The sequence below is a fragment of the Chrysemys picta genome, chromosome 9, assembly GCF_011386835.1.
Source record: "Chrysemys picta bellii isolate R12L10 chromosome 9, ASM1138683v2, whole genome shotgun sequence".
NCBI lineage: Eukaryota > Metazoa > Chordata > Testudines > Emydidae > Chrysemys > Chrysemys picta.
In genome coordinates, this window is record NC_088799.1 from 52,029,417 (window position 1) to 52,043,842 (window position 14,426).

Consider the following 14,426-nt stretch of genomic DNA (forward strand, 5'->3'; position numbering starts at 1 on the left):
ACAGCATCTACAATTACCGAGGGAAAATATCACTCTCCCAGTGATTTCAGTGGGACAGGATAAAACCCTCTAGCTGAGGTAACAGCGGTCTGCTCTCTGAGTCTCTGGATTTCGCAAGACATTCCCGTGCTCTCAACACCACATCTTATTGTAAGTCCATGTCTCTCAGGCTCATAGGCGGCACGTGAACTGCAGGCTGGGGGAGACTAGCTCCCAGCCCCACCGCTTCTGCCCAAGGCCCCGCCCCTTCTGCACATCCCCCCCACTGGAGCTCGAAGTCCCTCCACACTGCAGCCCTGGCCTCCGCCCCAGGCTAACCCCCCACCAGCTCCGGAGTGCCATGAGGGCAGGCAGCGCAGCCCCAGCCCGAGCCAGGGCCACCGGATAGGAGGACTGGAGTCACACTGCCTCATGCAGAGGAGGCAGGAAGCAGGAGGGGGACCTGGGGGTGAAGCGTGGGCGAGGCCATGCCTGGCTGTTGGGGAGGCACAGCCTTCCCTAGGCTATGGTACCCGCTCCCATGCTCAGGCTTGCAACTCAGCAACTCCTCCCCATCTCACTGCCTCGTTCTCCTCCCTCACTGCTTTCCCTTGTGTGTCTCACACTCTTCTCTTTCATTTCACTCTCATTCATCCTCTTTATCCCTGTTCATTTCACACGGATTGGTAAGGCTGATTATTACTGCTACCTTATGGTTAAAATTATACTTTCCCCTTTTAAAAAATGGTTTACATCCTAATTTTCCCTACGATTATTATTTTATTTAGTGTCTATATTATGAAGCACCTGGGGCCCTAGTCACGCACCAGGATCCCATTGTGCTAGGTTCTGTACAACCCAGAATGAAAAGACAGTCCTTGCCCCCAACGCACTTACAATGCAATCTCCCATAGTTTGAACTTAATGGACGATTTAAAGCTGCAATTTTCAAAGCTGTGGAAGGGATCTGGATGCACAAATTAAACTTAATAGGAATCCAGCATCTAAATTCCTTTAGATAGCCTCGAAAGTCTTAGGCCAAGCTATTCCCCTTTAATGGGCCCTATCCATTAAAAGCAAAGTTCTTTTGTATAGACTTGGGCCCAGATTTTCAAAGGTATTTAGGTGCCTAAAGATACCAATGGGTGTCTGATGGGATTTTCAAAAGTACCCAGGCACCAACTAGGCACCTACCTGCATCCTTACGTATCTAAATACCCTTCAAAAGCTGGCCCTTGCACCATTCTGTTCTTTCTTTAAATGTGCATATTCTTGTATGGTCATAAAAATATTTTAAAAATGCAGCTGTTTCATAAATGTAAACAGGGATCTTCACTAACCTACCACCAAAAATGTGCTTCATTTGGTTCTTTTCTTTTCCTCGTATTTTGTCTTCCTGCAGATAAAGAAAATTTTAAGAGACTTAAAACACTTTCAATTGCAAATAAGCAAGCAAGAGATGGTTTAAAGGGACTCTCAGGCTAACAATGATAGATTCTTTAAAATATTCTTAAAACCAAAAGGATTCTACTTACGTTTTCACAAGTGATGCCCTTTGATTACTTTTGTATGTTGCTCGAAAAAGAATAGATTTGTCTTTTTCACTTGTGTGCCTGGCCACTGGGCTCTGTGGTGCCCTTCAGGTAAACACTGTAAGTCATTGTGGACAGTTCTCTGAAAACATCCACTCAATGTGCACCAGAAGTAAAAAATCTAACAGAATGTTAGGCAACATCAGGAAAAAGCTAGATATTAAAACAGAAAATATCATAATGCCACTATCTGTCTACATCAATGGTACTCCCACACCTTGAATACCATGTGCAGTTCCGTATCAGTACCTATCAGAAATAAGATATATTAGAATTGGAAAAGGTACAGAAAAGGGCAACAAAAATTATAAGGGTATAGAACAGCTACCATATGCGGAGAGATTAACAAGACTCCGACTGTTCAGTTCAGAAAAGAGACAACTAAGGGGGGCTCTATAAAATCATGGCTGGTATGGAGAAAGTGAATAGAGATGTGCTATGTACCCCTTTGGGTAACACAAGAACTAGGGGTCACCCAATTATATTAATAGGCAGCAGGTTTAAAACAAACAAAATAATGTACTTCTTCACACAACACACAATTAACTTGTGGAACTCATTGCCAGGGGATGTTGTATAAGAGATACAAAAAAGAATTATGTAAGTTTATGGAGGTTAGGTCCACCAATGACTATTAGGCGAGATGGTCAAGGATCCCACTCCATGTTCTGGGTGTCCCTACGCCTCTGACTGCCAGATGCTGGGACTGGATGACAGAGACTGGATCATTCAAAATTGTCCTGTTCTGTTTATTCCCTCTGAAGCATCTGGCACTGGCCACTGCCAGACATAGCATATTGGGCTAGATGGGCCATTGGCAGGGCTGGCTCCAGGCACCAGCGAAGGAAGCAGGTGCTTGGGATGGCCAATAGAAAGGGGCAGCAGTCCGTCCGTTGTTGGGGCAGCATGTCCGGGTCTGCGGCGGTACTTCGGCGGCGGGTCCTTCACTCCGTCTTCCTCTTTGGCGGCATTTCGGCAGCCGCTCAATTGGGTTTTCCTTTTTTTTTTTTTCTTCGCCGCTTGGGGTGGCAAAAAAGCTGGAGCCGGGCCTGACCATTGGTTTGAGCCAGTATGGCCATTCTTAATGTTTTTATGTTTTATCCCTGAGTCTTTTTCATCACTATTATAGCAGCCCATAAAACCTAAGATAACGGCCACATTGTGCTAGGAGCTGTACACATATATAGTAAGACATAGTCTCTGCCCCAAAGAGCTTATAGTCTAACAGATAGGGAATGATGTTATGATACCCATTTTACAGATGGGGAACTGAAGCCCAGAGAGACTCAGTGATGCAATGTCACATGAGTCTGTAGCAAACTGATATGGCACCTCTCCATCCTAATCAGAAGAAGCCTAAGCACTTCTCTAGGCTCATCTGGTATTAAATAGGTGCACCTGCAGAGCCTGCTCCGCTTGGAGGAAGCAAGCTTAAAAGGGAGAAGTTGTAATAGGAAGGGGCAGCAACCAGGAGGAAAACTGCTGCACCCCAGGATTTCCTGACTCTTGCAACTGAGTCACCAGGAGGAAGACAGCTTGTAAACCTACGCCACCCATAAGGATTCACCAGACTAGTTACAAGCTGAGCACTGCTGATAGGGGTTGAAGATAAACTCTGAGTCAAAGTTTAGCCATATCTAACCACCATATACAAGCCACATCTCTGTACATTCTTTTAAAGGAAAACATAGAGACTGAACACTATCTTTAATTGGAAGAACCCCCTGCTTGTGACTCCAGACAGACTGAAGTGATGTTCCAAAGTGGGAAAGGACTTTGGGAGGGGAAGAGAGACTCTGAAAATGCCCACATGAGACCTGGTAAAGACTCAGCCTATCACAAAGAACAAGGAACTGAACCCAGAAGTTCCAAGTCCCAGTTCGGTGCCCTAAACACAAAGTCATCTTTCCATTTGACTGCACATACAGCTATTGACTCAGATACAGGTAAATAGCCTTATGATACAGTCTCCTGAGAGGTGGGTGTGCTGTGAAAGCCACTCACAGTGACAGGCATGGCTGAAAAGAACTGGTTGTAAGTCCCCATGAATGCCTTTGGAGTTGAGGATCACAGCTAGAGCTGGTTGGAATGTCTTTGTTGCAACTTTTTTGACCAATAATACCATTTTTGTCAAAATCAAAACATTCTGAAAAATGTGTCAATTTTGATGAACATTCCCATGGAAAAATATATTGCAAAATGAAGAATGAAAGTTAATGTCAGAAAATTTTCATTTCAGGGAATTCCAAAATTTAGTTTCATATTTTATTATTTTTACATTATTTCAAAACATGTCAGTAGAGGTGGTAGTGTGTAATATAGTGTCAATTTGTTTCATACAACACAAAAAGGAATACAAATAAAAAGAAGATAAAATATTTCAGTCAGTACTAAGTAGCAGCTTCCCTTAATGATTTATAAAATAAAAATAATATATTTCAACTACTAAATTATGTCATATTATGGCTTTCTGTAGTGGAAGTGAAATGTTATGAAAGATTGAAGAAAATATAAAAATCAAAATAATATTTTAGAATTCTGAAATGAAATGTTTCCAATAATGATTTTTTTTTGGAAATTCTGATTCACGGGGAATTTAGAAAATATATGTTTTCATTCCAATTTGGAATGAAAGCAAATTTTGAAATGTCAAAATTTCCTACAGATGTTAAATTTGGAATGTTGACCTGTTTGACAGCTGCCCCGAAAACAGGCATGTCTAGCTCCAGTATGGACATGGAAGGAGCATCCTGATATATAAACATGAATAAACCACATAAACATGAATTTGTCACCTCCATGGTATGTCCTCTAGGTTGCAGTGGGAATAAGTAGGGAATAATGTAATGTAAACTGTTTAAAAAGTATTTTAAGTGAGGTCTCCGCATGCACCTACAGCAGTGGTTTTCAATCTGTGGTCTGCAGACCTCTGGGGTCCGCAGACTATGTCTCAGATTTCCAAAGGGGTCCACACCTCCATTTGAAACTTTTTGGGGGTCAGCAAATCAAAAAAGGTTGAAAACCACTGACCTACAGTATACATTAGTAATGCAGTAACACAATAATGCATCCATTCCTAACGTAAAATCAAGAAACTAAAGAAAGGGTGGATTCAGTTACAGTTCCTCTTCTACAGGTTAAGATAAAAGTATTTACCAACTCAGCTTTGACTATTTCAAACATCAGGCTCTTTGGGTTGATGTTCAGGATGTTACAAGGTGTCCTTGGGAGAGTTCTGTAAAAATAAAAGGAACTTGATTTGTTTGAGGATTTCTATAATTATAATATTCACTTGTCCAATTTGTTCTCTATGAACATATGGATCTGAAGAGCATCATATTCTTCTAAAGATGATACATTTCAACCACTTTATGAGCACTGGAAAATGGAAGAAAGGACCATTAGAAGGGACCAGATGTTAAAAACTTTCTAGCAAGATGGGTACCAAGCTCACCATGCAATGGAGTGCCATAGCAAAGGCTGCAGATGGAATCTCTTTCTATGCTAGCGGTGGGCAAACTTTTTGGCCTGAGAGCCACATCTGGGTATGGAAATTGTATGGCAGGCCATGAACACTTATGAAATTGGGGGTTGGGGTGTGGGAGGGGGTGAGGGCTCTGGCTGGGGGAGCGGGCTCTGGGGTAGGGCCAGAAATGAGGAGTTCAGGATGTGGGAGGGGGCTCCGGGCTGGGGCAGAGGGCTAGAGTGTGTGGGGGGGAGGGGGAGGGCTCTGGCTGGGGGTGCAGACTCTGGAATGGAGCTGAGGATGAAGGGTTGAGAGTGCAGGAGGGTGATCCAGGCTGGGACTAAGGGATTCGGAGGTCAGGAGGGGAATCAGGCCTGGGGCGTGGGAGGGGATCAGGTGTGTAGGGTCTGGGCGGCACTTACCTCAACCAGCTCCTGGAAGCAGTGGCATGTCCCCTTCTCCACTCCTATGTGGAGGCGCGGCCAAGTGGCTCTGTGCACTGCCCTGTCTGCAGGTGTCGCCCCTGCAGCACCCATTGGCTGTGATTCCCTGCCAATGGGAGTTGCAGGGGCGGTGCATGGGGGAGGGGCAGTGTGCTGAGCTCCTTGGCTGCCCCTAAATGTAGGAGCCAGAGTGGGGACATGCTGCTGCTTCCAGGAGCCGCATGGAGCCATGGACAAGCCCTGGACCCTGCTTCCTGGCAGGTGCTCAAGAGACAGATCATAGAATCATAGAATCATAGAATCATAGATTATAGGACTGGAAGGGACCTCGAGAGGTCATCGAGTCCAGTCCCCTGCCCGCATGGCAGGACCAAATACTGTCTAGACCATCCCTGATAGACATTTATCTAACCTACTCTTAAATATCTCCAGAGACGGAGATTCCACAACCTCCCTAGGCAATTTATTCCAGTGTTTAACCACCCTGACAGTTAGGAACTTTTTCCTAATGTCCAACCTAGACCTCCCTTGCTGCAGTTTAAACCCATTGTTTCTGGTTCTATCCTTAGAGGCTAAGGTGAACAAGTTCTCTCCCTCCTCCTCATGACACCCTTTTAGATACCTGTAAACTGCTATCATGTCCCCTCTCAGTCTTCTCTTCTCCAAACTAAACAAACCCAGTTCTTTCAGCCTTCCTTCATAGGTCATGTTCTCAAGACCTTTAATCATTCTTGTTGCTCTTCTTTGGACCCTTTCCAATTTCTCCACATCTTTTTTAAAATGCGGTGCCCAGAACTGGACACAATACTCCAGCTGAGGCCTAACCAGAGCAGAGTAGAGCGGAAGAATGACTTCTCGTGTCTTGCTCACAACACACCTGTTAATGCATCCCAGAATCATGTTTGCTTTTTTTGCAACAGCATCACACTGTTGACTCATATTTAGCTTGTGGTCCACTATAACCCCTAGATCCCTTTCTGCCGTACTCCTTCCTAGACAGTCTTTTCCCATTCTGTATGTGTGAAATTGATTTTTCCTTCCTAAGTGGAGCACTTTGCATTTGTCTTTGTTAAACTTCATCCTGTTTAACTCAGACCATTTCTCCAATTTGTCCAGATCATTTTGAATTATGACCCTGTCCTCCAAAGTAGTTGCAATCCCTCCCAGTTTGGTATCATCCGCAAACTTAATAAGCGTACTTTCTATGCCAATATCTAAGTCGTTGATGAAGATATTGAACAGAGCCGGTCCCAAAACAGACCCCTGCGGAACCCCACTCGTTACGCCTTTCCAGCAGGATTGGGAACCATTAATAACAACTCTCTGAGTACGGTTATCCAGCCAGTTATGCACCCACCTTATAGTAGCCCCATCTAATTTGTATTTGCCTAGTTTATCGATAAGAATATCATGCGAGACCGTATCAAATGCCTTACTAAAGTCTAGGTATACCACATCGACCGCTTCACCCTTATCCACAAGGCTCGTTATTCTGTCAAAGAAAGCTATCAGATTGGTTTGACATGATTTGTTCTTCACAAATCCATGCTGGCTGTTCCCTATCACCTTACCACCTTCCAAGTGTTTGCAGATGATTTCCTTAATTACTTGCTCCATTATCTTCCCTGGCACAGAAGTTAAACTAACTGGTCTGTAGTTACCTGGGTTGTTTTTATTTCCCTTTTTATAGATGGGCACTATATTTGCCCTTTTCCAGTCTTCTGGAATCTCTCCCGTCTCCCATGACTTTCCAAAGATAATAGCTAGAGGCTCAGATACCTCCTCTATTAGCTCCTTGAGTAATCTAGGATGCATTTCATCAGGCCCGGGTGACTTGCAGGCATCTAACTTTTCTAAGTGATTTTTAACTTGTTCTTTTTTTATTTTATCCGCTAAACCTACCCCCTTCCCATTAGCATTCACTATGTTAGGCATTGCTTCAGACTTCTCGGTGAAGACCGAAACAAAGAAGTCATTAAGCATCTCTGCCATTTCCAAGTTTCCTGTTACTGTTTCTTCTTCAGATTAAAATGTCTGAAAGGCCAGATGCAGCCCCTGGGCTGTAGTTTGCCCATCTCTGTTCTATGCCCTTTTTCCCATCCCTTTCTTACATTCTAAGGAAACTCTTCCCTATCTGACTAGAAATTCATATGTTTGGTCTCAAGCTGTAGGTGAAATTATTCGCAAAGTTTGCAGAATACCATACCTGAAAAAGGCGTTATCCCTTTCATTTTGCGCACTCACACTCATGAGTGGCTTGTTTGTAGAATTTCAATGTTGCTATGGGATAATCAATCAGAAGGACTAGAGCCCTCTATATCCAAAGCCCACTACATCCATAGCCTACTGCAGACAATGGAAAGACTCTTGCTGAGTGTACAGTGTACAGTGTTCTTTTCCTTTCTCAAAACCAGAAGGAAGTCCTGATTGCAAATGAAGGATTTTCATTTTTAAGATGAATACGTAAATCCAAAGTGATGAGCTGAAGTCTCCAGTTCACAGGATGAAAAAGTTCCTGGGTGTGTCACCAGTCTAAAATTATAGACAATCTTTGCTTCTGTAGTCACTCCCACATGCATATGCCCCAGCTTACGGGCGTATACAAAGGTGAGTGACTCATCATCCTTTTTATACAATCCACGAAGGTTTTATTGTAGAATAAAGCAATCCATATAGTTTCACAAAGAGTCAGTCTACAAATTCCCATGAGTCTCTGGATTTTTTTGCATGTTTTGCCATTACTCATTGTTATAGTAGTTGGGACAGTCCTGTCAGCAAGAAGTCTTAAAGAAGCAACTGCATTCTCTTCTTGCATTGTTGTACTCAACACATCATCACCAACAGAGTCCACTGGTCCTGTGTCAGGTAAAGCCAAATCCTTTGTGGTCACAGCAGATTGAATCCTATCTAATACACTGCCATGACCACAGCTACTTCCATAGTTCATCATACAAGTGAGTTTACAGGTAAATTCTTCAGTGCCCCAAGAAGGCAGGTTAATCTGTTATCACAGGCTAGAGTTGTTGGCATTTTCTCCTAACTAAAGTTCTCTTTCTGTTTTGAGCTCATATAATTTCGGGGACATTTTAACCATGCAGGGCCAAGAGGAGTACCTGGTCCAGCACATTCTGGACTATTGCTGAGTCTGGGGAAGACTCTGATATCTGATTGACTGAGAGGGATACAGCCCAGAGGAACATTAGTGGAAACTTGTGGAATATGTCCAGGTCCCAGACCTCCCATATGCCTTCCACTGGGCCTATCCTGAGAAACCCAGCCTGAGGTCTTCTGGGCGGTGACCCCAAAAGGAGAGGGGTGCTGTCAGGGACCAGACCAGCTAGGACCAGCTGCTGGCCTGCTCCCTGATTAATTTTGCTACTAGGCCCAGCTGCACAGCCTTGGGACTGACGGAGTGGCCACAGTGCCTGGTCAGCTTCTGGTTTAGCAGCCCTGCCTACAAGCCTGGCCACCACAGCAGATCAGCGGCTGTTCAATGCACAGCATGCCAGCAGCTGTGCTTGCCCTTGTTCCAGTCTCTGCTCCCCTCTTTCTTCAGACTTCTAGCTTCAATCTCTGGCTCTGCCTCTGGCTTATGACTCTGGTTTACCTTCCAGCTCTGGCATTTGGCTTCTGGGCACCTCTGGTACTAACCCTCAGCTCATTTCCTAGACTCTGCCCACCCTGGGCCCAGCTCTAACTGGTAAGCCACACTCTCACTTCCACCACTAGACCTGACTGCCCATGACCCGGTCAGCTACAGCAACAGGGCTCTGGCTTGTATGTGGAAACTTGAAGTTCCCCACTGCAGAATCTCACTGGCCAAAATACAAGCAGAGAAGACCCTGCATTCGCTGCCTCTAGAATTGCTGAGAGCTTCATCCAAATCTGAACGACCTCAATCAAAAAAATAAAATGAGCTCACAGAAGTGAGTGCTCTTATCTGCTACAGAATGGAGTGAGGCTTTGCCAGCTTGAGCAGGTCACTGCCTGGGAAGTCATGGATGTTACAGAAGAAGCAAAGAGCCTCTCCTTTATGTCTAGCACAGCCATGGAAAAAGATTTCAAACACTCTTCATTATTGTAACTGATCAGTTTCAGCTCAGGAATTTAACCACATAGTGTTCTGTGTACAGTAATCCTTGTCTGAGCCTCTGAAAGCTATCTGGATTCATCAGCCTCTGAGGATGGGCCAGTAAAATGGGTCTCCTATCCCAATGGGAGACATGCACACAAACATCAAACTGCAGGAGGCAGCAGTCAAACAAATGTATCATCTTCCTCTTCTCACAGATGAGAGTATCCTCTCTGGATTATCAGACACTTCCAATATCACCCAGGAGTTCCTGCAGGGTTGTAGGGAATACATTGTGAGAAGCTAATCCAGAAAGTAAGAGTGAAGGTTCCTGTGTTCTGCTTAGCAGAGGAAATTCACCAATAAATAAGTAAATAAATAAACAACACACGATGCATCCGGAATGGAGAAAAATGTGGTACCTGCCATTTCTTCTAGGTGTTCATAACTGGTTGGCATATGATGACATATAATGCCTTATAATGCTGGCATCTGATTCCTTTGGATCCTAGCACAAGCATAGATATCTCACTGTTTTTCTCCTATCACTATGCAGGGTGGGATTTTCAAAAGCTCCCAGCCTTGATCTAACCTTGCTCCCATTGGAGTTTTGCCCCTGACTTCAGAGTATAGCCCAGGGGTGGCCAATCTGTGGCTCTGGAGCCACATGTGGCTCTTCAGAAGTTAATATGCGGCTCCTTGTATAGGCACCGACTCTGGGGCTGGAGCTACTGGTGAAAACTTTCCAATGTGCCGGGGGGTGCTCACTGCTCAACCCCTGGCTCTGACACAGGCTCTACCCCCACTCAACCCTTTCCCGCCCCCTCCCCTGAGCCTGCCGTGCCCACGATCCTCCCCCTGACCCCCAGAGCCTCCTGCATGCCACAAGACAGGTGATCGGGAGGTGTGGGGAGGGACGGGGAGGTGCTGATCGGCGAGGCTGCCGGTGGGTGGGAGGCTCTGGGAATGGCAGGGGGAGCTTATGGGGGGCTGCTGACATATTATGTGGCTCTTTGGCAATGTACATTGGTAAATTCTGGCTCCTTCTCAGGCTCAGGTTGGCCACCCCTGGTATAGCCAATGCTGAGTACCTTTGAAACTTGCATCCTGAGTGCATTTCTGTTGGGTACGGTGCCCATTCCCATGTGCTCATTTGACAGGTTTCTTAGCTCTGTCATTTTCATCCATATATATGCTGTTCTGATTGTAGTCTGCTCTCAGAGACATGCTTACTTTCCTGAAGACATTTATGACAGATTATACTTCTTTCTTTACAGTTATTTTATCTATTATGAATATCTCTCCTCTTGTAAACACCACCATGTGTTTTGCCACTAAAGCTGTGATCTTTTCTGTCAAGTGTCCTGGTATAAGAATGTGTTTCAGTCCTAACGGCTTGATTCCAGTTCTAAGAAAAGGTATTCTGTCCCTTAGGACAGTCACAAAGGCATATTTTCTTTCCATTCCTTATGCTTCAAACTGAGATTGGGTCTGTTGTGGCTATTGTACAGCACACTGGTGTTGTCTTTTTCACTAATTGAGGTTACTTTTGCTTTGATGCACCACAGCTATGAAGGGTGCTGATTTTAACACGTGTCCCCTTTATATGCAATTTGTGGGCCACTGGAGATATGTGTTTTTATCCCCACTGTTTAGATGGAGAACTGAGCCCCAAAGAGATTAAGTAAACTGCCCAACATTATATTGCAAATAAAGGGCAGTATTGGGAATAGAATAATAGAAATGTAGGGCTGGAAGGGGCTTTGAGAAATCATCAAGTCCAGACCCCTGCACTGTGACACGACCAAATAAATCTAGATGATCCCTCACAGGTATTTGTTCAACCTGTTCTTAAAAACCTGCAATGATGGGGATTCCATAACCTCCCTTGGAAGCCTATTTCAGAGCTTAACTACCCTTAGAGTTAGAAAGTTATTCGTAATGTCTAACCTAAATCTCCCTTTGCTGCAAATTAAGTCCTTTACTTCTTGTCCTACCTTCTGTGGCCATGGAGAACAGTTGATCATAGTCCTCTTTATAACAGTCCTTCACATATTTGAAGACTGCTATCAGGTCCCCCTTCAGTCTTTGTTTCTCAAGACTAAACATGCCCACATTGGTTTTTTTTAACCTTTCCTCTTAGTTCAAAGCTTTGATCTTTCTGTTGCTCTCCTCTTCATTCGCTCCAATTTGACCACATCTTTTCTAAAGCATGGTCCCCAGAATTGGACACATACTTCTCTATCACCCCCAGATCCCTTTTGGCAGTACTACCACCTAGCTAGTTACTCCCCATTTTGCAGATGTGCACTTGATTTTTCCTTTTTAAGTGAAGTACTTTATACTTATTTTCATTAAGTTTCATTTTGTTGAATTTAGACCTGTTTTCCGATTAATCAAGGCCCTTCTGACTTCTAATCCTGTCCTCCAAAGTATTTGCAACCCCTCCCAGCTTGGTGTCATCTGCACATTTTATAAGCATACTCTCCACTCCATTATCCAAGTCATTAATGAAAATATTGAATAGTACCAGAACTGACCCCTGTGGGACTCCACTAGATACGCCCTGCCAGTTTGACTACAAACCATTGATACCTACTCTTTGAATACAGTCTTTCAACAGTTGTGAACTCACCTGATAGTACATATAGACCTACTTTGCTTAAGAGAATGTCAAGTCTCCTCTCTCTCTCAGCTGCTCTGCTTTAACCCCTAGGCAATGATACCTCCTGCTGCTGTTTTGCCCTGTTATAAGGTTTTGGTGCCCTTCCTTGCACTGACTATTTCATTTGGCAGGTTTTTTTTTTCATGTCTTGCTGAGCAGTAACCTCACACAGAGCATCTCGGCTACCATCTTTACATCTGTAAGATTATCTGTCCAGACACTTGGCAGATCTATATAGTTTTCTCTGACTCTGAATTTCTAAGCAAATGCTCAGACTGCACCTTCACAGCCCACGACCAACCTATCTTTAGTTGGGGATTTTCTAAATTATTTTTTAAAAATTTTTACAGGGTATAAAGTCACACAAGACAATCAAAGAGACAGAGCAAATTAGGGGTTGCCTGCAATAGGAGGTTGAACTCAATGACCCAAGAGATCCCTTCCAGTCCTGTGTCCTAAGTTGCTATATCTTTCCTGTGTCTCCCTGTTATAGGAAAAAAAGATGGATAGAAAGACAAAGGTCTAGAAGAGAACAAGAGAGTGTCATGTATCTACCACAGAGACTTCAGCACAGAAGCAAAAGTGAGTGGAGGACAAAAGAAAATGAAAAGAACAGAGAGGAAGCGGTTAGAAGATTATAACGATCCAGCCAGTGTATTGCTTATCAGCCAGGCTTGTATGTTAAGTACAGTTTTTCAACGTTACACAAAGAAAGGGAATGATTAGTTTTCAGCTAAGAAATGTAAAGACCTCAGTCATGATATTTTTTAAGTTCTTGCTGTTGTTTATATGTGAGTTCTCTCACAGGCTGCCATTTCTGATAAATCTTGACAGCAGTCTTGGAAAATGAACCGGATTTCCGCCTTGGCAAGATAAGTCATTTGGCTATGAGTATAGCCAGACACAGCTAGGAAATACTGACTCAGTGTTTCTTGTGACGTCCTGCTGCAGTTGGAAGAGAAAGTATTGAATATTACTTCCCACATACACTCACAGCCTCTCTTTTTTATTTTAGTGGTTTCAGGGTCAAGTAGATACGTTTCTTGTAAGGCTGAATAACATGACATCCCTGGATGGTCTGGCAGCAGGGGGACTTGAACCTAAGAGCATGTCTACACTACAAAATTAGGTTGATTTTAGAGAAGTCAATCTTTAGAAAGAGATTTTATACAGTCAGTCGTGTATGTCCCCACTAAGCGCATTAGGTTGGCAAAGTGCGTCCTCAATACCGTGGCTAGCATCGACTCACAGAGTGGTGTACTGTGGGTAGCTATCCCACAGTCTCCACTGCCCATTGGAATTCTGGGTTAAGCTCCCAATGCCTGATGTGGCAAAAACATTGTCGCGGGTGGTTTTAGGTACATGTCGTCTGTCTCCTCTCCCCCCCCTTGAAAGCAACTGCAAACAATCATTTTCCTGTGTTATCTGTGCAGATGCCATAGCACGGCAAGCATGGAGCCCGCTCAGCTGCACACTGCTTTTGTGAGCACTGTAAACCTCTCGAGCATTATCCTGAAGTATGTGCAGTGCCCAGCTAGGAGCCACCAGCATGAGGAAGATTGTGAGGAGGACATGGACACAGACATTCTTGAAAGCATGGGATGTGGCAATTGGGATATCATGGCAGCATTGGGGCATGTTGATACAGTGGAATGCCAATTCTGGGCCCGGAAAACAAGCACAGACTGTTGGGACCACATAGTGTTGCAGGTATGGGATGATTCCCAGTGGCTGCGAAACTTTTGCATGCATAAGGCCATTTTCATGGAACTTTGTGAGTTGCTTTCCCCTGCCCTGAAGCGCAGGAATACCAAGATGAGACCTGCCCTGACAGTTGAGAAGCGAGTGGCAATAGACCTGACTGCTACCAGTCAGTTGGGAATCAATTTGGAGGCTGGTCGGAAAGTTGCAGGAAGGGACTTTCTTCCCAGACCAGAAAATTACCGTTGGGGACATTTAAATTCCAATAGTTACCCTTGGGGACCCAGCCTACCTCTTGGTCCCATGGCTCACGAAGCCATACACAGGCAGCTTGGACAGCAGTAAGGAGCAGTTCAACTATAGGCTGAGCAAGTGCAGAATGGTGGTAGAATGTGCCTTAGGACATTTAAAAGCTCGCTAGCGCAGTTTGCTGAGTAGGTTAGACCTCAGTGAAAGCAATATCCCCATTGTTATTGCTACTTGCTGTGTGCTCCATAATATCTGTGAG

General features: G+C 44.3%; 1 protein-coding gene across 5 annotated transcripts in view; it reads right to left on the reverse strand.

Moving 5' to 3' along the window:
* LOC135973347 (uncharacterized) overlaps positions 1-14,426 on the reverse strand; it is an 80,318-nt gene that overhangs the window by 3,783 nt on the left and 62,109 nt on the right. For all 5 annotated transcript variants that reach the window (XM_065556227.1, XM_065556226.1, XM_065556224.1 and 2 more), the window contains 2 exons: positions 4,728-4,806; positions 1,324-1,375 (listed from right to left, as the gene is read on the reverse strand). In XM_065556227.1, the coding sequence (XP_065412299.1) occupies positions 1,324-1,375; positions 4,728-4,806 (131 nt within the window). The remainder of the gene's footprint in view (positions 1-1,323; positions 1,376-4,727; positions 4,807-14,426) is intronic.